Source organism: Arabidopsis lyrata, assembly GCF_000004255.2.
Source record: "Arabidopsis lyrata subsp. lyrata unplaced genomic scaffold ARALYscaffold_1, whole genome shotgun sequence".
Classification (NCBI taxonomy): domain Eukaryota; kingdom Viridiplantae; phylum Streptophyta; class Magnoliopsida; order Brassicales; family Brassicaceae; genus Arabidopsis; species Arabidopsis lyrata.
In genome coordinates, this window is record NW_003302555.1 from 11246312 (window position 1) to 11270194 (window position 23883).

Here is a 23883-nt window from a genome sequence, read left to right on the forward strand (position 1 = left end):
CTACTCCTTATTGTTTTGTAAGTTTTACACTTCAATCCTTACATTTTCCGGCGTAGTATTAAACCCCAAATTTCAATTATTTTTGTTAGAAGATTTTATAATCATGGTAAGGCAAAAATATTGAGTGAAACAGAAGTTTTTTATTCATATACTCTTTCAGCTTAAGCAGATTCAGGACATAGTATCATTTTTCAGCTTGGTTACAATGAGAATCAGGAAATAAAGGAATCTTAATACTATATTATAGAAATGAGATATAGTGTTTGGTTGAAGTTGGCACCTTCATGCCACAGCAGGCATGTCCTTGAGCCATGAATCAAGCGGTTTACCAATGGAGTAGACGATAAACCCGATCTCACGCAGCTTCACTGCATCAACAACATTCCTACCATCGAACACAAAAGCTGGTTTCTGCATATTGTCAAAGATTTTCTTGAAGTCCAAGGATTTAAACTCATCCCACTCGGTTAAGACACAAAGGCCGTGCGCATCTTTAGTTGCCTCGTAAGCATCTGAGACGACATTCACTTGCTCTGAGATACCTTCAGCTTTAATCTGCTGAAGAGGAACAGGGTGGTCCCAGTCAAACCTAGCCATGGAAAGATCTCTTCTTATCTGTTCTTCAAGGACTTGTGGGTCGTATATGCTCAGCTTGGCCTTGTCAGCAACTAATCTGTTACAAACATCAATGGCTGGAGTCTCTCTCGTGTCACCTGTGTCCTTCTTGAAGGCAAAACCAAGGATCGCAATTTTCTTGCCCGAAACTGTGTTAAACATAGAAGAAACAACCCGGTTTGCAAACCTTATTTTCTGATAGTCGTTCACCTTTATGACTTGTTTCCAGTAATTAGCTGCTTCGGGCAAACCGTTGCATTCACAGATATAGATAAGATTTAGGATGTCTTTCTGGAAACATGATCCACCAAAACCAACACTAGAATTCAAGAACTTTGGACCAATTCTAGTATCTGTACCAACGGCATGCGCAACTTGTGTAACATCAGCGCCAGTTGCCTCACATAGAGCTGACATGGCATTGACAGAAGAAATCCTCTGAGCCAAGAATGCATTTGCTGCAAGCTTAGAGAGCTCAGCGGACCAGAGGTTCGTGCAAATGATTTGTTTAACTGGAACCCAATGAGCATAAACATCTCTTAAAGCTTTAATAGCCTTTTGCCCGGCTGCAGTATCCCTACCACCAATCAGCACACGGTCTGGGTTATAAAGGTCCTTAATTGCAGTACCCTCAGCAAGAAATTCCGGGTTTGAGAGAATCTGAAACTCTATGCCTTTGCTGTTATGGGTCAGTATCTTTTCAATAGCCTCTGCTGTCCTCACAGGAACCGTGGATTTCTCAACAACGATTTTGCTAGATTTGGAGACATCAGCGATCATCCGAGCAGCACTCTCCCAGTAAGTAAGATCAGCAGCTTTGCCAGCACCAAGACCTTGTGTTTTGGTTGGAGTGTTAACTGATACAAACACAATATCACTCTCAAAGACATGTTTCTCCACGTCTGTGCTAAAGAAGAGGTTTTTCCCTCTGCATTGTTTCACCACATCTTCCAACCCCGGCTCGTAAATAGGAAGCCGATCACTATTCCAAGCATTGATCCTTGGTTCAGAGATATCCACAACCGCTACTTCAATCTCAGGACACTTAAGAGCCATCACTGCCATGGTTGGACCACCCACATAGCCAGCTCCTATGCAGCATATCTTCACCATATCTGAATTTCAAAACTTCTCCTGATAAAGTACAAAGCCATAAGATATAGTCGACCAGATCAGTCAATTATACAAAGACAAAACCTTTAACAGAAACAACAAATTCACAATTTTCAACAACTACAAATGCGGCATTAAATCAAACACCTTGTAAGCTCAGATGTATCGATTTCAAAATGATCACAGCAGAATATGCTACCAGATTATAAAATTCACACGACGTTTCGACAATATAACGCAATGCACTTGGATCAATCTGGTTCTTCTGATCACAAAAATGTAAAAACACAATCTTTGGTTGTACGATCTAGAAGAAACAAAACCCATGTTTCCAGTTAGAGAAATAACAACTGATCTCTCTCAATTCAAAGTAGCACAAGAAGAGAATGATCGAAAAACGATACATTTACGAAGGAGATATAGAAAACGGTAGGAAATTTACCTCCGTTGAGACTTGAGAGTAAGCAAGCGAGAGATGGGCTTTGTTGCTGGTGAAGAATGAGAGAGAAACCAAAGGAGATTGTTGCGGCGACGACGATGGAATTTGCAGAGAAGATGTCTTCTCAAAATATAAATACACACACACACTCACCAACTTGACTTACACATTTCAACTTTTTATTTATTGCTCCCAATAAATCCCAAACGCTTTTTTTTTTTCTTTTTTTGCTACCATAATCATTTGGTTACAAAATTTACTGGATAAAAGATTAGGATGGGACTTAATTGGACCTTTTTGGGATTAAGACTTAAGAATCACTTGTGTATCTAATCTCTTGCTTTTATAATTGTAACACTCAGCTAAATTGGTTAAATGGGTCCAGAAGCAATACCCCAAAAGCATTTATAAGATTTATGAAGAAAAATTATAGATTTATTTTTAGCAACTTGGTTTTCAATAATTAATGAAGGTATTATCTTGCGTATATTGAAGATACTAAGGGGTAAATAATTTTGTTTTAATCATCATATATGATATTCATGAAAGTTTTAGACATGTAAGTGGTGCATTCAAAAATTGAATTATTAATAAGTTTTGAATTAATGTGAATTGAATTGGAAAATTCTTGGTTTTGTATGGCATTATTTACACTCTTCTTTCAAGGGTTGTCATCTTGGATTATACGTTATATCTAAAGAATGCAAGATACTTAAAAATAGTTTGAAACTGTCTCATTGACAAGTAGCTTTCAATGATTTTTTTGTGTTTAATATTTCTTTTTCCCAACAATATGCAATATGCGAATTCGAATCCGAGTGATAACACCTAGACTATCACAAACCACTATAGTACAAATCTTTTTTTTTTTTTTTGCAACACGAGGAGGGGAAATCAAGAAGTGGAGTTCAAGAAAGAAGTGAACCAATGAACAGAGTCCTTAGGATATCTCTTGAGATTGTCTCTATAATCAACGAAGTAGAGACCAAACCTTGAACTATAACCTGCTGCCCATTCCCAATTGTCCAATAGCGACCACACAAAGTACCCTTTCACATTGCATCCATCCTCTTTTATCGAAGCTTGTAAGCTCGAAAGATAATCATGATGGTATCTGATTCGCTTTGCATCTTTCAGAGCGTCTTTTCTTGAGATCAGAATGCTGTTTGGGTCGTCCATTCCTACACAAACAAACATCATTACATTATTAACAAACTCTCTTGTCTAAAGACTTTAAAAGATGTGTGTGTTTTACCATTTTCAGTGATAAAGACTGGAGGGTTTCCATATCTATGTTTGATGTAATTCATCAAGCTTCTCATCCCTCTAGGCACTATGTACAACCATATCGAACTTGCCTGTCCGCGACAACAACATATGTAACACCAGTTTAGAGAAATTCGACAGTACTAATCATTTTGGGAGATTTATATATAACTAATTAGAGTTACTAATGTTTCTTACCCTATCTCCAATTGTGCTTAAACCCTTAAACGCTGAAAATTCAAAACAAAGAATATTAGTTAAGATCAGATACTCATGACTAGCGTTTAAGTGAGAGTTAGAGAAGTATAAAGTATTTACGTAGAGTGACGGTTCCAGAATCAGAAATGGCGTCGTGTAGAAGAGTGCCGATGAGATTGGTGGCATTGTTCCTTGCGTAGTACGTTGTGTAGTGATTAATTCCTACAAAATCTAAAGAACCCTTCACCAGAGCAGATTGAGATCCCGTAAACACCGGTAATCTGCTTCCGACTCTGCTTCTCATCGAGCTCGGATAATCCCCAAACATCAACGGATCCAAAAACCTTATTAAGATCATATAAAGATATATCATTATTTGATATAAATTATGGAATATAACCAAGTTGTGTAAGACATATACATACCAGCCAAGTTGAAAGTCTTGAGCTCTTTGTGCAGCTTCAATGTCCTCTGTCTTGTTCGACTCCGGTTCAAACCACATTACATCAAACGCTATCCCTAACGAACCTCCTTGCTTAGCCTATCATAATTATACATTAAAACTATATCTTATTTTCATGTAACACCATGTTTTCACTTTAGTATTGACTAACCTTGTACTTTTTCCTGTAGATATCGGATACGGTGGCGTGAGTTAGAATCACATTGTGACCGACAATGTAAGGCTCGGTAGATGAGTTTCCTGCTCGACAAGTGAGCTTAAAAAGAATAGTGCAACGGCCTGGAGCTTGTAGGCCAACGTCATAGCCTTGTATTGCGAATGTGTGTGGCTCGTTGAATGTAATCCAATGCTTCACTCTATCTCCAAATCTCTGGAAACAAACCTCCGCATACGCTGCAAAATCATTTCTACGAAAAAGGGTACATACATTATTGCCTTTTGAAATTAATTTCTGTCTATGTAATTAATAGTTTTATTGAATGATTAATTAATCATACTGTTTTTGTATGGATTATTACATGATTTGTGGGTTTAGCCAACCGAGGTATCGATCATGAAGTGCCTGAGGAAGGTCCCAATGGTACAGCGTCACGTATGGCTCGATCCCTACAATAAACTCCACCAACCATACTTTAGCCACACACAAAAAAAAACAGATCCGATGATTGTAGATGCATTGTAAGTTTGTAACTTAAAATGATTAGTTCTCCACTTAGACTTTTAAAATCATGCAACAAAGTTCAATAAAATACCTTTAGCAAGTAAAGCATTTATGAGTTTGTTATAGTGATCGATTCCGGCTTCATTTATTTGTCCCACACCATCTGTAAAACCATGCATAATACTATCATCAATAATCCATCAAAAGCAATATCGAATTTATTTTAAATTTAAGAAGATTCATTATACGTACTATATACGGTTGTATCATAATTAAGACTTACTCAATCTAAAGATAAACATGTTAAAAAGTTACATACTTGGAAAGATGCGGGTCCAAGAAATGGAAAATCTGTAAGCGTCCATTCCCATATTTTTCATAAGTTGTACATCTTCCTGCCATTACCATAATTTCAATTAAAACTTCATTAATTAAATTTTCGAAATGTATACTTATTGACAATTTTGTTAATTTATTACTTATGAATTGGGGTTTACCTCGTAACGATGGTACTGATCAACAGCGACATCAGCATTGCTAAAATCGGTGATTTTACCAAAAGTGTGGGAAAATGTGTCCCATATCGTAGGACCTCTGCCCTCTGCCTTCACTGCTCCTTCGTACTGCACAAATTATTGATATCATTAATTTTTTTTATAACGTTGGTCCATCTATATTTGCATTTTCGTTTTAGGTATATATTCCGGCCAGGAAACATTAATTGGGTGTGCTTGGTTAGGTGAGAGACATGTACATTGTGAGAAAGAAAGACTTTGGTTTCTTGACTTTGATTTGAAAGAAAAAAAAGGTAAAGGTGAAGATTGTGGAAATGTTCAAAAGAATGGGTCGTTGTTGTCGGAAAAAAATCTAGTAATTTCTTTAGTAATACCTAAATTGTGGAAAAACGGAAACCGCAAGAAGAGGACCAACTATTGGCGACCCGTGATTGATGAACATACATGGCCTTGTTTACGCGTCATGCACTCATTTGTATACTAATATATCGACCAGATTTTAATTAAGAACATATAAGAAAACAAAAACTAATTTAACACACACGTTTCAGTACAACTTGACAACAACAACAACAACAACAACAAGATTACGACGGAATAAAAGCTTTAGATTTCCACTTCCAAGTTCCAACTAGAAAAGAAGACGTGGGATTGTGTTTGCTTTTTCTTTAAAAAAAAAAAAAGTTTTGGCTATATAGTATTGGGAGAATAAGAACATATCACATGTGAACTTATATGTTCTGATGTGACCTATTTTTAAGTGGTGAATAATTTTGGTTTCAGTTTTCTTAAACTTAAAAGGAAAACGATAAATAACTCAAACAAAAAAACAAAAAAGAGGAGAGTGGAGATGAGAGGGGACCTGAAAAGCCGAAGAAGCAGTTCCAAAGACAAAGCCCTTTGGAAAACTGCCTCTGGAAATGTCCGCACATATGCATGTCTTATCCATCATCATCATCATTACCATGATCACCATCTTTATCATCATCATGATAAATCTTCTCGGAGTCATGATCTCTTCCTTCAATGTTATCTTCTCCGGCCGGTTACATATATTTTTATGTGTAGATGGAAGGAAACTGTTTTGGATTAATAAGAAAGAAGTAAGAGATACCAACAACAAGAAGAAAAGAAAGAAAAAGGAGGAGTGCAAGTGTAAAAAGCTATGTAAGGGGCCTAAGGGGTTCTACTATATATATAGTATAGGAGGGGAAAAAGAGATAAATCTTCTGATCCGAGCCAATAAAAAAGGTGACAAAATTTTAGTTTTTCTGAGAATAACATATAATAATATGATAACCACTGTTGCTAGGTAGATAAAAACAAATATGAAAAGTAAATTCAATTATATATGGATCATATTTGATGTTAAATTGATTTGATCAAATCAAAATTAGGTTACTAGTCAATTTTTAAAATTATTTAAATTTTTTAAAATCTAGTCAATTTAAAATACTTTTATAGTATAATATTTGCTAAAATAATTTTTAAATTTTTATGTTGTATTCAAAATTATTTCTGTAACAAATGGCTGGCTACCTATATAACAAGTTGCCTCTGACCTCTGCTACCTAGCCAACATGAGCACACCCAGCTGTATTTTAAATTGAAATTATTTAGAAAATCCTATACATATTTTTCTTTGTTGAGAATTAAAATGATAGGATATCTAATATTTTATTAAGAAAATCAAAAGTAATTGTACGTGTTGATGACTAGTATGGAACCACTTATGTGTAGAAAAATTGTTTTCTTGATCTCTAACTAAAATATACCACTATTTTGGGGTTGTTATCTATTGGTAAGATCTTGACTTTAATACATAGAAGATTTCAAGCTAAAGTAGACTATTCTCAGGAACAAAAGATTTTGTTTTTTAAAGTATCCATAGTAGCCAATTATTATTGAAATAACTCAAATTTTAGTTCTTCAACTGACACAGTGAACATTTAAATCACTGACCACATTAGCTAACTCGATAAGATAGAATAATAATAATAACATTTCTTTTAAAACATTTGCTCTTTGATTGGTAGATCTCCATCCGAAGGTAAAGAACGAAATTTTGCTTTTGTGGCCCCCTTCTTAGAAATGAGATTGTTCCCATTTGCTTTTTCCAAAGAATTCTCTAAAGCATCCCAATCAATCTTTGGCTTAGTGCGAATGGAAAAAATGACAATATAAATAATGTAATATTCACTGTTTACCAGAGAGAAAATGAAAGACAATAAAAGAAAAAAGAAAAATAAACCCAACGACAAAGAATCAAAGATAGCATGAAAAGTAAAAATTAATTTTATAGTTGAAAGTTGTGGAAAAGTTCTGTTAAATGTGATTAGCCCAAATGGCTTTTTTTTTTTTTTTTTTTTTTTTTTTTTTTTTTTTTTTTACAGCAAAATAAATTCATTCATTTAATCTAGAAACCGGCGGTTTTCTTCGGGAGAAAACCAATCCGGTATAGAGGAACTTACATGGGAAAATATAGAATCGTGTACTCTTGCCTTCTTAGTTCACATTTTTGGTTAATTAATCACCTTAAGCAACAAAACAAGTAAATTTAATTTTTTTTATATGTAAACTTTTCGAAATTTCAGCAAAAATAATATTCTACCGAGAAATACATGTTTTATAAGTACTAAAATTTAAAAATATTTAAACTTTTTTTTTTTTGGAAAGATCTTAATCTTACATACATATATATATATATAAAACATGGTGGTTGGGTATCTAATTTTTTTTTTTTGGATCATGCCTAATGACATATATTATTTTCTTAAAACATTTTCTTAAAACATTAAAAAGTGAAGATAGGTATTGAGAGAGCTGTGCCAAGAGTTTTTAAAACTATAGGCAAATATTGTAGTTTAATATTTAGATAATTTATCATAAAACCCAATACATAATACAAAAATGTATTTTAAATTTAAGATTTTGTTATAAATTTATAACAAAACTTTAAGCAAATATAAATAAATTTTTATCAAAAATATCAAAAAAATATATATAGATATTAGGTTGACCAAAACATGTAGTTTAGTAATGTGTTAGTGCCATGTTGTGTATCGATACGACATTATGTATTAGTTATTATCAAAACAGAACAAAAAGTAGTTTTGGTGATTAGTATAAATTTTATATAAATATTGTATGATATACAAAGATTGAAAGATTAACAACTTTGAGTTATTAGTGAACACTTAAGATCATGAAAAAACAACTTAACAAACACTTTATGGTAACTAAAATATATTTGTGAATATTGTTACGAGTTATTAAATAGTCATTACCCGGTCAATAACTTGTTTCCTTGTATCTAGAGATATTAGTGCACGTTGACGTTCTATTACCTTCCTTTATACTTCTGCAACATTATTACTATAACAAATTTGGCTTCCTAATTTTTCTATAAAATCTAATGACGTAGGCGAATGTTTCTTTTTTGGGAAAATTAGAAATAAAGGAGTTCTAAAAAAAGTTTGACCATATACACTTTTTTTTTTTAGAATGTCACTTTAGACTAAAATACCCCTACTCTCTATTTTAAGTATTTTTGAATGATTTTACCAAAAAAACATGTAGATATACAAAATTATAGATGATTTGAAACAAAAAATTGATGATTTAGTTGAAAAAAAGTTGATTTTTTATGGATAAAGTTTCGTCTAAAATTATTAGAATACGTTTTCTAGCGTTCTACGAATATCAGAATTTATATTCTAAACTTTTGTACATATTCTACGAAAATCATAGTTTGTATTCTAAATTTTTGTACATGTTCTACGACTTTTAGATTAAATACATGTTCTAACAAATTCAGAAGACCAGAATACAATTTCCAAAAATCCTTATAACATGTATTCTACGCTTTTCTTCATGTTCTAATTTTAGTCAGAAAATCTATTCTACGATTTATAACATGTTCTAAAAACGTTAGAAAACGTATAATTATTTTAGAATCCGTTTTCTAATATAATATAGATTTTAATTTCTGAAAAGTTTTAGAATTCCTAAATATAGAAAGTGAATCTTTCAAAAAGGAAACTAAATATTTATTAAATATTACGTTTTTATTGTTTAGATTACGATCTGAAGATGGTTAGAATACGTATTCTAATATTTTCAGATGAAAAAAAAAATTAAAAACGAAAATCTAGAGGGTGAAATCGTTTTTAGCCCTAATCGTCAAAGTCTTCTTCTTTCACCTCTTCTTTTTTAAGTCCACGTTGAAAGGTTAGACTAATTTGGTAGATTTGTCATTGTTTTTCCCCGTTCTGTGCCTCGTTTTTTCATTTGGTATATACCCATATGTTGATGATGTGTATACAACTGCCACTTGGAGATCATTATATGAGGAAACTATTAATCTAACAGGTGTTCCTGAAGATGAATGGCGCGTCCCAAAGGTTGTTGAATCTGCAAAAGTTTTACCACATGAAACAAGAAGACAACCTGGTAGACGAAGAAAACGAAGATATGAATCAGCTGAAGACAAGATAAAAGCATCACAACAGTCACAATTATCAAAAAAGCATAAGTGCGGTCGTTGTGGTAAAGAAGGCCATAATCGAGTAACATGTGATGTAGCAATATAAGGTTGTTTGTGATCATGATCTGACTACTAGTTTAAAACTTAAGTATAGATTCTCTACTTTTATATTTTGTTTTGATAATTGTTTTCTTTATATTTTTCAGGATTATGTTGCAACTGCTCTATTGAACGTTTCTAGTTACCACTATATGGATTTTGAACTTCTTTCTCATTTCATGATTATTTTCGCATTCTTTATTTCAGATTTGAATTTCCTAGTACTCTATGTTTGAATTTTTGTTCTCATAATTGGAATCCCTACTACTCTTATGTTCGTGGTTTTGCTTTGAGTTTCGGATTGACTTATCACTAAATTAAGTATATACAGCATAAGTTCCAAGACCAATTTAACATAATTTAAAAAGAAACGTAAGAACCATAGTCTCAACCTACCAAGTAGGAATTTTCATTTAGTTTATTGTTTATCGATGAGGAAAGTTGATATGTTGTGTTTTTATCGGTTTTGAGTCTTTTGTTTTCTTTTCTACATCATATGTTTTATAGATTCAAAGTGTGTTTTTAGAGTATTTTAGTATTTTATCGAGTCTTTACAGGTTTTAGGTTGCTTTGGAGGAAAACGAGCTGTTTTGGGTTATAAACACACTTTTGGAGATGCAGTTTCGTTTAGAAGTGTCATACGTTTGGTCTCAGATGGAATACTTCACACCATTAGATCTTTCTGAATTTTTGACACAGGCTAGATGAAGATATTAGCTTGATTTTCCAAGTGTTTTGAAGGAAATCTAACGGTGTATTCAAGAATTATACCCAAATTAGTGAAGACAGGTCAATCTGGCGAAAGAATGAGGGTATCTGAATTATGTAAATAAAATAGGAAATAATTTTTTTAAAATTTTGTTAATTATATTTTCGAAAATATGAGGGTAAATTTGGGTTTTGATTTTTAAAAAACCTATTTCACCAAACTTTTTATATAAAAGTATATAACATTTATCCATTAAAACATCCTTTATTACTATAACAAATTTGGCTTCCTAATTTTTCTATAAAATTTAATGACGTAGGCGAATGTTTCTTTTTTAATTGAATAGGCACGGCTCCGAAGCAATTGAGTTGACTGACTATCATGTAAAGACTTATTGTCTTAAACTTAATTGTAATCACCATTATCTAGATCTTGTCTGTCTATTGGTAAGAATAACTCAATAATGTTTCCTTTTCCACCGTAGTATTTTCTCTTTGATCTTTGATCTTTAAGACTTTAACAAAAAAAATAAGTATTTTGCTCTTTGATTCGTAGATCTCCAAAGGTAAAGAACAAGAGCATTTTCTTTACAAAAAAAAAAAGCATAACGAATTTCTACGTACGGGAATTTCCTTTTCCACATCTAATGTCATATTGTCATGTGCTTTTTTTGTTTGTTAATTAGTAATAGTACTAATATGTGGTTAAGTAGTGATTCATTTGATTAATTAAGGAATATAGAAGTTCGCATGTGGGAATTATTAGGAGTGGCGTGTGTCTCGCGAAGTCATTGAATTGCTTATAGTTGTTTATTTTTAAGTTTTCATACTTGACACGTATCGTTATCGAATTATTATTGCTTTTAACACAATATTTTTTGTTGTTTGATACAATGTAGATGGGGAAATTTGCACAATATGTGGAGGGCATGCGTCGGACAAATGATATGCTGTCGTTAGGTTTCATAAAATGTAATACTCCGTATGTGGAAAAAACTCTAGTTAATGTTAAGGCATACCATATAGATTAGAAGGCTGAATAATCTTATTAGATGAGAGATATATTTACACTATATATAGGGATTAGAAGAGTGATTAGATAACTTATAATTACAATTATATCTTTGTAACTAGGTAACTTATACGTTGTGAATTGTGATTAGGTCCGTAGCTTATACGTTGCATACTTGCATCATTATCCACTTGTGATGCAACGTATCTTGGTGTTTTTGTTAAATTAAAACACGTTAGTAATTTTTGCCGCGTTCTCGTTTTTCTTTACAAATTTTGCATTCTATGATTTTAATTTGCTTTCATTGTATTCATAATTACATTAGTTATTATCTTGCTTTCTTTTTTTAATGACGGATTTGTTGCTTTCGCTAATAAACTTTTGATAGTCTGTGTTAAACGTGGATTTTAGTAATCTTTATATATAGTTTTGAACTTTTTAGGTGTAATTGTTTGTACTTAAACTTAAGATACATTATATGATTGATTTGGTAAATTTCCACATATTACATTTCATGTTAATAAAACAAAATGCTGCATCTGATTTTGCATATTTTTTGCACTCATTGCGGTTGTGTACTTGTGATTGTGACCCTCTTATAGGAAATTAAAAAGACTAGTGTTCCCATTTGCTTTTTTTTTTTCCAAAGAGTTACACATCCCAAATAATTCATTCTTTTTAATCAGGATTATATTCTCTAAATCAAATCCTTTTTTGTTGAGTATATATATTTTCTTCTCCTTATATAAATATGTTGTGCTTTTTAAAAAAAATATATGTAATGAATGAATGAAGAAGTCACAAGTGGGAACTATTATTGTCTCGTGAAGTCATTGGAATGTTTAATTGCTTATTTTGAAAATTTTCACGCAACAACAAATCTCATTAATTATTGTTTCTTTAATAAAAAGGTGGATGGAGGATTTGGGGTTTGGGCAATTATGGATCATATATATGCGCGTTTGTTAGATTCACACTAACAACAAGTCAACGACCCACACAACAACACTCGTCTCTTCCCTCTGTTTTTCATATGCACATGCAATTACGCTAACCCATTTACACACTTGTGTTCACACGTATTAATCAATGATACGTTAGCAATAGCAAACCTCTCTTAGCCTCTTCTACGGTCAGCAGCTTCGAAACCAAAATTTTCTTAGGGGCAAATTCAAAAAATTTCCAAAGCCAAAGAACCAAGCGACGAGCTGATATTAGAGATGATGTCTCACTATTTAGAAATCAACACCGACATATATTATAGCCTTTAGAACATTCATTATTTCAAAACGACAGAGCAGATTTTTTTAACAATTTGGCCAAAACAACAAAGGCTGTGTTTTTTAAGGTTACAGTAGCAACTTCCATAGGAGTAGCAGAGCACATAGATCTGTCAGTTCTTCCTTCCCTCTGATAAGATAATGTGGTATCCGTGCCTGTAATTACCGCACAATCACCTTCATCATCCACTAATAAAGCTATATTCATATCGAAGAAAGATGAGATAGGATGTGGACATACGTTGATTTGAAGGGTGCACTGGTGACTCCAACAGGTGTGTTAAAGGCGACATCTTGGAATGGACCTGCCATCTTTCCACGAGGGAACCATCCAAGATCTCCTCCTTTTTTCCCTGATGGGCACTCCGAGTACTCTGCTGCAATCTGAGATCGTTCCACACACGAATCGTGTTAAGATTCTCTACCATTCATTACACATCTATGGAAATATATAGCTAACCGAAAACTGAAACTTGTAGGTCTCGAGAAAACAATTAACTATAAGATATTGAAATGAGTTTTCAGCTGTTATGTTAAATGTCACAGCTACAGATGGAATAACAATACTATCTGAACTATCTTAGATTGCTGTTTTGATCTCATTGAAAAAAAGAAGGATTTTCACCTTTGCAAACTCAGCAGGAGGAACCTTGTCTCCGTTGCTCAACCAACCATCCTGCAACTTTTTGTAGGCCTCGTTGATCTTTCCTTGCTTCTCGCACAAAACGTGTCTTGCTGAAACAAAACCATTGTAGATTTGACTTTAATGCTATTGTATGCTGCTGTACATCAACTTGGTACTACAAATGCAAAATTTGTAAGAGAACTTCTGGAACCAGAAATGTTTACCGTATATTTTGCACAAGAACACAAGTATCAGGCACATAAACGAATCCAAAAAACACACCTTTAACATAAGTGCATGTACCAAGACCATCAGCGGCTTTTCCTGCTTTGCCTTTACCCTTGGAGGGTGCTTCATCACTACCACTAGCTTGCTTTCCTTTACCCTTCCCACCAGCTTTTGCGTCCTTCCCCATCTACTTAAAACTGTAAGAAATAACCCATCAGATTACAAGGTTTCAACAACATCACACACATCTTGTAAACCCTGGAACTAAAACCCTAACCCCTGAAATAAGACACAGTGTCTTTTCAATGCGGATTTAAAGCCAAATGCAATTAACTTGAAATCTACTACACTGGAAGCAGATATACAATTGGTAAACGTAAGAACGTATTTAAAAACCGGCAGTTTTGGGGGCATTTAATCAAACACTTGGTAAGTTAAGATCCATAAAATTCAGAATGCTCAAAACACACAACAAGATTACAGATTAAAAAACGAGTAATTAGGACAATCGAAACGCAAGGACCCAAAATAGAATCGGTGCGTCCGAACAACAATAATATCTCGAATGGAAAATTAATGATTCAAGATGGAAGATATAGCGCAAATAACACAAACTCCAGTTTTCAATTTCTACCTAAACATAAGAGAATTGACCAACAATTAACAAAACCCATCGGAGAAAAGACAAAGGGGACTATATCTATTAAGACAATAGACCATGAAATACGATTGAGAAGCCAAGAGATTTACAAAGACGACAACTTTACCTTGAGATTCTTCTTCTTTCAGAATGAACGATCGAGCAGAGAGTGAAAGAGAAAGAGGTTTGTTTGGTAAATGATTCGCTACGGAATAGTAACCCATCACTGAACTGGGCTCGGCCCATTAATGAGGCGTTGGATTCGGATTTTTTACTTGTATAAGTTTAGCTGAAACTAACTAATTAGTAAATTAATTAAAGCCTTCGTGAGCACAACGATATAAATCTGATGATCTTCTTAACAATGTTAATTGAAATTATATTGTGCTAATCCTAAACTTAAATACGACAAATTACAAGACGAGGCCATTCATACGTAATTTTGATCGCGCCAAAAAAGAAAATGAAAAACAAATTAATATTTCCTATTTTCGTAAATTTCTCCGTCTCTCTCTTCTTTTTCTTTCACTTGTAGAGCTGTTTTCCAAAGCAGAGTGAAATTTTAGGGTTTTACAAAAGAGCGGGTTTTTGCTTCCCTCTTTGCTTATTTGGGATCTGGGTTTTGATTATTTCCGCAAAGTAACCACATTTTTCAATTCCGGAGATGGAGCAGCGAACGATGATGATGATGAAAGATTGTGAAGTTGAAGTCAGTTCTGAAGAAGAAGGATTCGAAGGTGCTTGGTTCAGAGCTATGTTAGAGGAAAACCCAGGGAACTCAGCTCGCAGAAAGCTTCGTGTTCGTTACTTGACGTTGCTCGACATGAACGGTTCGTCTCCTCTAATCGAACACATCGAACAGAGATTTATTCGACCTGTCCCTCCGGTGGAGAATCAACAAAAAGGCGCCGTTTTGGAGGAAGGTTCGCTGGTGGATGCTGACCACAAAGATGGATGGTGGACTGGTGTTGTCGTAAAGAAACTGGAGGACGACAACTATTTGGTTTATTTTGATTTACCTCCTGACATTATACAGTTCGAGAGAAAGCAGTTGCGGACTCATCTTATCTGGACCGGTGGGACTTGGATCCAACCAGAAATTGAGGTATGAGGTTGATTTAATCGGAGTGGATCTTTCTTATATGTTTGAAACTGTTTCTCAATTTTGTTGCTTTCTTGCAAAAGGTTGAAACTTTTCTCTATTTTTCGTTTGTTGAGTGTGTTATAGTTCCATGGTTAAGAGATCCTTTCTTAAATCCGGTGTTGTTTTTGCTTGTAGCTGTCTCAATTTTGTTGCTTTCTTTGCTCTTGTTATATATGCTTTGGTTTAAATTGTTACAGGGAATCTTAAAGTAGACTTTTTCTATGTTTGTTGTCTTTCAAGGAATTGGATAAGTCCATGTTTAGCTCCGGGACAATGGTGGAAGTGTTTTCTACCAAAGATGCTGTGTGGTCCCCTGCAATGGTAGTCAAAGAGATTGGTGTGGATGATAAGAAGAAATATATTGTGAAGGACTGGAATAGGTACCTGAGCTGCAATGGTGATGATGCGAGACCAAACAAGACTGTTGATTCTCGCCGTGTTAGACCCATACCGCCTCCTTCTTCGGTTGACCAGTATACATTGTTGGAATGTGTAGAGACGTTTTGTGGTTTGGGATGGCATAAAGGGCAGGTGAGGAAACTTCTCTCTGATAACCGTTACTCGGTTATTTTAGAGGCTACAAAGCAGGAATCTACAATTAAACACTCAGATCTTAGGCCTGTCATGGTGTGGGAAGATGGAGTTTGGCATAACGATCCAAAGGTATCAATTACACTACTTTCAGTCAACATTCTGACAGTTTTGGTTTATTGGTATGAATGCTGTTGCGTTTTTTCTATTTTCAGCCAAAACCCATAAAAGAAACTCCTCCAAACATCTTGAAAAGGAAGCCAATGCGATCTTGTTCTGCTGCTAAATCAATGACTCCTAACAGTGCCACTAAGAATTTGAGAAGTTCCCTGAATCCTGACGAAATTAGCGAGACACTCACTAAAGCAAAATCTGTAGCTGTAAGTTAGACACTCACTAGTTTCCTTTGATTTCGTCATGTCTTTGCTTATGTTTTACATATTTGCGTTACCTGAAATTAGGCCACTGAAGAATTAGGAAAGAAGAAGGCTGATGCTGTGATGTATGACAAAACTCATCTGGTCATAACCCCGCAAGTAACATCAATAGGTAAATTTGATCTTCCTTAACTCCATGTGTTAATTTCTACATCGCTTAATACTGATCTTTAATGTCGATGTGAATCTGTTTCACCTGTAACCCAGCCCCAGTCATAACAGCCACACCATTGAAACAACTAGAGGCTGAAACAGAAGGAAATAAATCCCCAAAGAAGACACTTGAGCCAATGAAGAATCAGAATGGCTTGGAAAATAGTTCAACTCAACACGAGGTAAAGCTAGTTTGTTTTTTGAAACATAACCATTCTCACTTCCACTAGATGGTGCTTATTATCTTTAGTCTTCATGATTGTTATTTGTTTTTGCATGCAGATGCCTGAGGAGGAGAATAGCAACGAAAAGAGTAGAAAGAGGAAAAGAGAACAAAATCAAAACTCTGACCTGAATGAAACTGGTATGTCTAAAATCAGCATTAGCCATATTACTTTTGGTATTCTTTGTTTCTTGCCAAATCTTTATCAAATCCTTGGTTAAAACTTGTAGATGAGACTTGCAATGGTTCAAAGGCTGGAATCAACGGTACAAGTGATAATATACGTGTTGATGATGTTGATGATCAGCCTCTCTCTGCTTGGATAAATATACCTACAGGTTCGGTTCAATATACTAAAGCAATTACTATTCAAAGTAGCTTTGATGTATCTTTTTTTTTTTTAAATCAGGTTGTATATGCTTAAACAAAAAAATTTATTTTATTTTGCATTGGTTTTTGTAGTGCTATCCTCTGATCAGAGCTCGAATGTGGCGGATAATTCTGCTGCTGATGTTGAGGAAACTCAAGCAAAGGGTACACTAATAATTGAACCTTTTACAAAGAATTTGCCATTTTGGAAAACATATGAAACAGAGAAGGGATACAAGACAGTACCACAGAATCCTCATTTCAGCCCGTTGTTCGAGTTCAAAGAAGATATCCGTGAATGGTCAGCAGTTGGTATGATGGTGAGTTTCTACGGGTTATTAGAAGAAGTGAAAAATCTGCAACTCGATGTTTCTTCCAGCAAACTAAGTAGCCTCAGTAGTTCTTTTGCCGAGCTAGAGAAGCATGGTTTCGACGTTGCAACCCCTCAGTCACGGATAAACAAAGTGTTGTCTCTCCAAGTTGGGCGAGCAAAGAAAGTGGAGGAAAGAAAATGTCTGGAGAAGAGGATTGAAGCTGAAGAGACTGAAATGCAAAAATTTGAACACGCAATGGTTGAGGTAGAACGTAAACTGTTGGAACTGAAGAGACAAGCAGAGGTTGCGAAAGAGAAGAAAGAAGCGAAGAACAAAATGATTGTTGAAATGAAATCATGTGCAGAAACCATTGATCAAGAGATTGCAGATGTGGAGCTGGAGTTTATAACATCTGTGTTGGCTCCGTGGTAATAAGTGAAAAGAAAAACGATATTATGAATGACCTCTAAGCTCCTATTTTGGTAAAATGAAGTAGATGTAAGTAATCTGTCAAAGATCTTTAGCCCTTATGGTTATTGTTGATGATGCTGTTTAGCTCTTACTTTGGTAAAATGAAGTAGATGTAAGTGATTTGTCCAAGATCTTTAGCCCTTATGGTAATTGTTGACGATGATGTTTAGTTTTTATCTTTTGTTGATCTTGTGATGATTACACGCATGTTATCTTAATTTTTCACACCAATTTACCAACCATGTCAACAAGATTGTGCAAGAGCTTGAGAAAATAATTGTCTTTAATGCTTAGAAGTACAATAACAATATCAAACAGACAGATTTCGCCAGAGATTGAACACAAATGGCTCAATATCACATAACACAACCTTTCTTACACATTTGATTTGCAGCTTAAACCAACACTAACTTAGGCTTCCCAAATTCTTGGAATCAACATGCGTCTCATTTCCTATATCAGTATCTTGGAGCTGCACCATAAAAAAAACCACAAAAGTGAATTCAAATAAGCTAATACAAAGTAACCTTATATTCAAATATCACTGTAGAAGAGATGATACAATGCATACCTCCACCGATTGTTGCTTCAGGCAGCTTCTCTATTGAGTACTTGCGTCGTGTCACATACATGATTGGTACACCAGGAATCTATATACGAACAACAATAAGAAAATGAACATTCAAGGATTCTAGCCATGGATTTCAAAAAGCATTCATATCAAACTACTATCTTTACCTTGCGAATCCTTCGCTTTAGATCTCTATCACAAGTAGCTACTATGAAGCACTTATGCTGGTATATTACAGAGGAAAGAAACAAACAGAAGATTAGACTATATGCATAAACAGAGCATCTTCTTAGAGAAACAAAGGTAAACAAAACCGGAGCTGAGGCATTACCTGAGTAACTCTGTCAACGAGACAGTCATCAGCATATGTCCCTTTGTGTACACAAGGTAGTCTTTCAAATCGGGGATCCTTTGCAATCCTAACCAAATTGTAAAGTAACCAAATAAGAATCCACAAAAATGATGCAATTTTACTGATTACTCTTATTTGAAGTCAAAACAAAAGCTTTTACCTCAGTGCTACACGATACTTCTGACCTAACTTCTCCAGCTCAGCCATGACACAGTCCGTGATACAAGGAGTGCCTTTAAATCCCAAACGATTCAAAGTTTAACAAAGAGAAAGAATATTGCATAACTGTAAACTAAACAATTAAGTAACTCACATTTTGCGTACAAACAGTCCATCATTCCCTTCTCAAGATCAATCTATAACATAAAACAGAAGAAACTAAGTAAAAAATGATATCCATTTGCACCATAAACAACAAGATTTCAATCAAGTCCACCAAGACAAAAAAAACTCAACCAAAATCGATCTTTACTTTATCATGCACATTCCGATTACAGCTTTAATTTAGATAATGCAATTTGATTGTGGATTACCTTATTCTGGATAGAGAAGTTGATGAAATTGGTATCCACCAAAACCCGGTAAGGAGGAACCAAACTAGAGTTGTGAGAAAAGAAAAGCCCTGAAGGAACACTTGGACTGATACAAAAAAACCACCAAAATCACAAATCAAAATCCAAAATCACGAAAGCACAAAAAAGGGGATTATAGCTTACACGTTTCTCGGAAGTTCAGTGAGGTCCTTCTTGTTTGGATTCAGAACCTCCTCCTTGTAACTGAAGATAAGTTATCCATTAAGAAACCAACAAGAAAAAAAATCAAAATTTTGAGGAAGAAGAATTGTTACTTACTGTTTCAAAGCTTTGTGGCTTATCAATTTTTTCATTACAGCAAACTTTTGAGGTTTCTTTGATCTTCCCATCGTTGAAAGCAAAGAGTAAAAACAACCCTTTAAACCTTAGAAGGAGAGCAGAGAGAAATGTGCTCTCTTTCGAAACAGAAGACAACGAGAACTTTAGTTCTTCTTCTTCTCTCAGATGCAAGAAGAATCGAGCAGATGTTAAAATTAGGGGTTTGACGTTTGAGTCGTTTGACATTTTAACCAAACCGAACCGAGCCAAATCAATTCGAACCGAACCGAACCGAGCTAAGTTGGGCTCGGCACATATACGGAGCTCTGTCTCTTACGGCGTCTCTCTCTGCATAAACCGGCGGCGATGCTGAAGGAAGAAGCTGAGGGAGTGAAAATGGAAGATGATGATGAAGAACCACCGATGGCTATTCAAATCCAACCGGATGTTTCTGTCAGAAAGATTCTCTCATCAAGCGACACTGTTTCAGTTGGTGTCTCTGTTATCACTGGCTATCTCGGCGCGGGAAAATCCACCGTAAGTCCCTTCCTTTCACTGATTTACGTGTTGGGTTTTGGTTTTTGATTGTTGATTGTAGTATGTAATCTGATTGATTTTGCACCAGCTTGTGAATTATATATTGAACGGGAAACACGGGAAGAGAATAGCTGTGATTTTGAATGAGTTTGGGGAAGAGATTGGAGTTGAGAGGGCTATGATTAACGAAGGAGAAGAAGGTGCCATTGTTGAAGAATGGGTTGAGCTTGCTAATGGCTGTGTTTGCTGCACTGTTAAGCATAGTCTTGTTCAAGCTCTCGAGCAGCTTGTTCAGAGAAAAGACAGGTGCTTTGTTTTTCTATCTCTCTTTAAACGCTGGTTCGAACTCAGAACAATTTCAGCTCAAACTTATGATCTTCTATCTGATTTCTAGACACAGTGAGATATTCGTGATGATTGTTAGCACTAAAGCTCTAAGATTTGGTGATGGGTTGAGCTCGCTAATGGCTGTGTTTGAAGTAGAATTACTTACATTTTGGAGAACAATGTCTCTTTCACTTATTAGACGTTCTGCTTTTGCTTTCTCGTTTGCAGGCTTGATCATATATTACTGGAGACAACAGGTTTAGCGAATCCAGCTCCACTGGCTTCTATTCTTTGGTTGGATGACCAGTTAGAATCAGAAGTCAAGCTTGACTGTATTGTTACTGTGAGTATCTTATTCACTTCTCCTTTGTTAAGCTTGAAGCTGTTCCTTATACTTCTCCTATCATCTTGAACACAGCAGATGAATTGTAAAACATAGAATTATGTTTTTGACACCATTATTTCTCTTCTTAAAACTAGCTAGTGATCTTTCTTTTTCTGTTTACCTCTTTGTAACATAAATGTCTCAGGTTGTGTACTGTCTCCCTGTTTCCAGTAATTTAGTGCTTAGGTATCTTGTTCCAAATGCATTTACTGACCTAGCTGCTTGAATAGGTCGTGGATGCAAAGAATCTTCGTTTTCAGCTCAATGAGCGCCGTGACTCATCCTCGTTTTCTGAGGCCTTTAATCAAATAGCATTTGCGGTAATCATTTTCTGACAACCAATGGGTACACTGACTTATGGCCTTCTACATCATGACAGGACTTTTTAATTCGTTTTGCAGGACACGATAATAATGAACAAGGTGGACTTGATTTCTCAAGAGGAGTCTGATGAATTAGAGAAGGAGATTCATTCCATCAACTCGCTCGCTAATGTCATCCGATCTGTTAGGTGCCAAGTTGATTTGTCCAATATATTAAACTGCCAGGCATATGATTCAAATGTTAAGTCTCGGAAATTTCTCATCCCTCTTTGATTATTATTTATGCTTTTGACTCTAGCAACTGAACTTTTTTTCCTTGTTCACTGTTGACATTAGCATGTTAGTCGTCTGGAATCCCTGCTGGAAACAAATAAATCATTAACGACGACAGATCTTCACGATAGTGGAATAAGGACTCTATGCATCAGCGAACCCCAACCTATAAACCTCGATAAGGTAGCAAATTTATTGAACATTCTTGGACAATTAGTTAAGGAATAGTGTTCTTTGTGATACACCAACTTGTTTCTCGGTTTGACAGGTTCGTTTATGGCTTGAGGAAATTCTGTGGGATAAAAAATCGGAGATGGATGTATACCGTTGCAAGGCTGTGTTGAGCATTCAAAACTCAGACCAGATGCATATTTTGCAGGTAATGTAGTCATGAATTAAAGCATGAGTAAGGTCTTATGATCCTCTCAGAATGTCCTTCACATTCTTGTTGGTTATTGAATATGCGCAGGCTGTTAGAGAGATATATGAGATAGTGCCAGCACGAAAATGGAGCGAGGAAGAGAATCGAACGAACAAAATAGTATTTATAGGTCATATCTCCTTTGTGCTCATAGTAAACATTTTTGCTCCCAGCACTCTCTTTTCTCTCAGCTTACTGATTCAAGTAATTGAATATATTACAGGACACAAACTGGATGAAGAAGTTCTTAGAAGCGGATTAAGAGATTGCAGACCCTAAACGAAAAAGCAAACTTGCAGTGACAACTAGATTGGTCTATTTTGGTTTTTTTTTTCCCAAGTTTTACCGTCATGAACAATACTTTAAATTAATCATCATTAACTTATCAATTTTTGTATAATATATAACAACTATGTAAGGTTATTTAGGTGTTCAATTAACTTCTTTACAAATAAGCTAAGAAATAAGATAGCTCATATGAAGCTTTATCGAAGGAAAGAGATCACCAGAATTTTAATTGATTTTTGGATTGATTTTCATATATGGAAAAGAAAGAGAGTTGCTATTCTAGACAAAATCTCTTACTTACTAAAACTCTAGTTACATGGGCAGATGGACTTCTCATAAGACTTTATCTTGGGCTTCTTATGGACCCTCAAATATGTACCCAATCCTGCATCATATCCGTAAGAGCCACTTTATCACTTACAGGGGTATGTAACTGGGTCAAGCGACTCAACAAGCCCATTGGTTATATTTATAGTTTTAGTCGCTAGAAAAGAGCAAAAGCAAAGAGTAGACAGAGAGCCATTTGCTCATGAGAAGACGCAACAAAACTATTGCTCATAAGGAGGTGGAGATGATGATATTTGTAGAGAAAACTCTAGAACTTGGATTTGGCCCATCAAATTATTATTGGGTTAATTACCCAATAATTAAACTTGATTCAAAATCAAGTTTAACTTTCAACACCCCCTCTTAAACTTGATTTTGTTACTCCAAGCAAACTCCTCATCTTGATAAAATCTTCGCGCTTGAGAGGCTTGGTGAAAATATCGGCTACTTGGTCATGTGTCTTCACATACTCCAATAGCACGTCCTTCTTGTTAACACACTCTCTAATGTAGTGATAGCGTGTGTCAATGTGTTTACTTCGATCATGGAAGACCGGGTTCTTCGCCAATGCTATTGCCGACTTGTTATCCACAAATATCTTCGTTGGTTCATCTTGTGGCAAGCTTAACTCCTTTAAAAGATTTCTTAACCAAATAGCATGGCACACACATGAAGTAGCCGCTACATACTCCGCTTCAAAAGTGGATAGAGTGACAATCGGTTGCTTCTTCGACATCCATGTAAAAGCCGTATCTCCAATATAAAACACGAAACCACTTGTGCTTTTTCGGTCATCTATGTTTCCACCCCAATCGCTATCGCTATATCCAACAAGCTTGTAATCATTAGAAGTAGAATAGTGTAAGCCAAAGTTTATGGTACCTTTGATATAGCGAAGAATCCTCTTGGCCACCTTGAAATGAGTTGTTGTTGGATGCTCCATGTAACGACTAACAACTCCGACCGCATATAAAATATCGGGCCTTGTGCATGTTAAGTATCTCAAGCTTCCAACCAAGCTCTTAAAGGTTGTTGGATCCACTCCTTCCCCTTCTTCATTCTTTGATAATTTGATTCCGCATTCTATTGGTGTGGTCACAGGGTTCGAGTCATCCATCTTAAACTTTTTAAGTACCTCCTTAGCATAGCCTTCTTGAGTAATGAAGATTCCATTGTCTTCTTGTTTTACTTCAATTCCGAGGTAGTAAGACATCAATCCAATATCCGTCATCTCGAAC

At 35.1% G+C, this 23883-nt stretch overlaps 6 protein-coding genes and 1 long non-coding RNA gene across 8 annotated transcripts; 3 read left to right on the plus strand and 4 right to left on the minus strand.

Annotated features, from left to right (window-relative positions):
• Positions 1–120: 120 nt before the first annotated feature.
• LOC9329457 (UDP-glucose 6-dehydrogenase 1) lies at positions 121–2462 on the minus strand. The gene is made up of 2 exons (XM_021014720.1): positions 2171–2462; positions 121–1749 (listed from the first exon to the last, which is right to left on the minus strand). Exon 2 carries the CDS (start codon positions 1726–1728, stop codon positions 283–285), a length of 1446 nt encoding a protein of 481 aa, XP_020870379.1. The 5' UTR covers positions 1729–1749; positions 2171–2462; the 3' UTR covers positions 121–282.
• A 417-nt stretch (positions 2463–2879) lies between these two features.
• On the minus strand, positions 2880–6453 carry LOC9329458 (beta-glucosidase 40). Its single transcript, XM_021014718.1, has 11 exons — positions 6133–6453; positions 5253–5378; positions 5075–5150; positions 4847–4918; positions 4613–4700; positions 4246–4501; positions 4057–4172; positions 3752–3975; positions 3632–3663; positions 3423–3525; positions 2880–3348 (listed from the first exon to the last, which is right to left on the minus strand). The coding sequence occupies exons 1-11, from the start codon at positions 6280–6282 to the stop codon at positions 3062–3064; spliced, it is 1530 nt and encodes a 509-aa protein (XP_020870377.1). The 5' UTR covers positions 6283–6453; the 3' UTR covers positions 2880–3061.
• A 3044-nt stretch (positions 6454–9497) lies between these two features.
• LOC110225308 lies at positions 9498–10181 on the plus strand. Its single transcript, XR_002329701.1, has 2 exons — positions 9498–9863; positions 9963–10181. It is a non-coding gene; the product is annotated as an uncharacterized LOC110225308 (long non-coding RNA).
• A 2586-nt stretch (positions 10182–12767) lies between these two features.
• Positions 12768–14561, minus strand: LOC9329460 (peptidyl-prolyl cis-trans isomerase NIMA-interacting 4). Its single transcript, XM_002893353.2, has 5 exons — positions 14476–14561; positions 13763–13905; positions 13481–13590; positions 13097–13239; positions 12768–13011 (listed from the first exon to the last, which is right to left on the minus strand). The coding sequence occupies exons 2-5, from the start codon at positions 13893–13895 to the stop codon at positions 12969–12971; spliced, it is 429 nt and encodes a 142-aa protein (XP_002893399.1). The 5' UTR covers positions 13896–13905; positions 14476–14561; the 3' UTR covers positions 12768–12968.
• Positions 14562–14860: 299 nt separating this feature from the next.
• LOC9329461 (DUF724 domain-containing protein 3) lies at positions 14861–18168 on the plus strand. 2 transcript variants are annotated; one of them, XM_002890606.2, is made up of 8 exons: positions 14861–15453; positions 15733–16155; positions 16239–16403; positions 16485–16572; positions 16668–16795; positions 16896–16977; positions 17067–17174; positions 17299–18168. In XM_002890606.2, the coding sequence occupies exons 1-8, from the start codon at positions 15013–15015 to the stop codon at positions 17949–17951; spliced, it is 2088 nt and encodes a 695-aa protein (XP_002890652.1). In that variant the 5' UTR covers positions 14861–15012; the 3' UTR covers positions 17952–18168. The 2 variants fall into 2 exon arrangements, with proteins under 2 accessions (XP_002890652.1, XP_020867874.1); XM_021012215.1 differs by having other exon boundaries at positions 14865–15453; positions 16674–16795.
• Positions 18169–18255: 87 nt separating this feature from the next.
• Positions 18256–19893, minus strand: LOC9326715 (rRNA-processing protein FCF1 homolog). The gene is made up of 9 exons (XM_002893354.2): positions 19765–19893; positions 19630–19689; positions 19447–19552; positions 19227–19269; positions 19074–19146; positions 18893–18980; positions 18729–18785; positions 18562–18640; positions 18256–18462 (listed from the first exon to the last, which is right to left on the minus strand). Exons 1-9 carry the CDS (start codon positions 19833–19835, stop codon positions 18449–18451), a joined length of 591 nt encoding a protein of 196 aa, XP_002893400.1. The 5' UTR covers positions 19836–19893; the 3' UTR covers positions 18256–18448.
• On the plus strand, positions 19833–22470 carry LOC9329462 (COBW domain-containing protein 1). Its single transcript, XM_021012216.1, has 9 exons — positions 19833–20301; positions 20390–20607; positions 20857–20971; positions 21244–21333; positions 21415–21576; positions 21673–21792; positions 21878–21988; positions 22079–22160; positions 22254–22470. Exons 1-9 carry the CDS (start codon positions 20131–20133, stop codon positions 22307–22309), a joined length of 1125 nt encoding a protein of 374 aa, XP_020867875.1. The 5' UTR covers positions 19833–20130; the 3' UTR covers positions 22310–22470.
• Positions 22471–23883: the final 1413 nt, after the last annotated feature.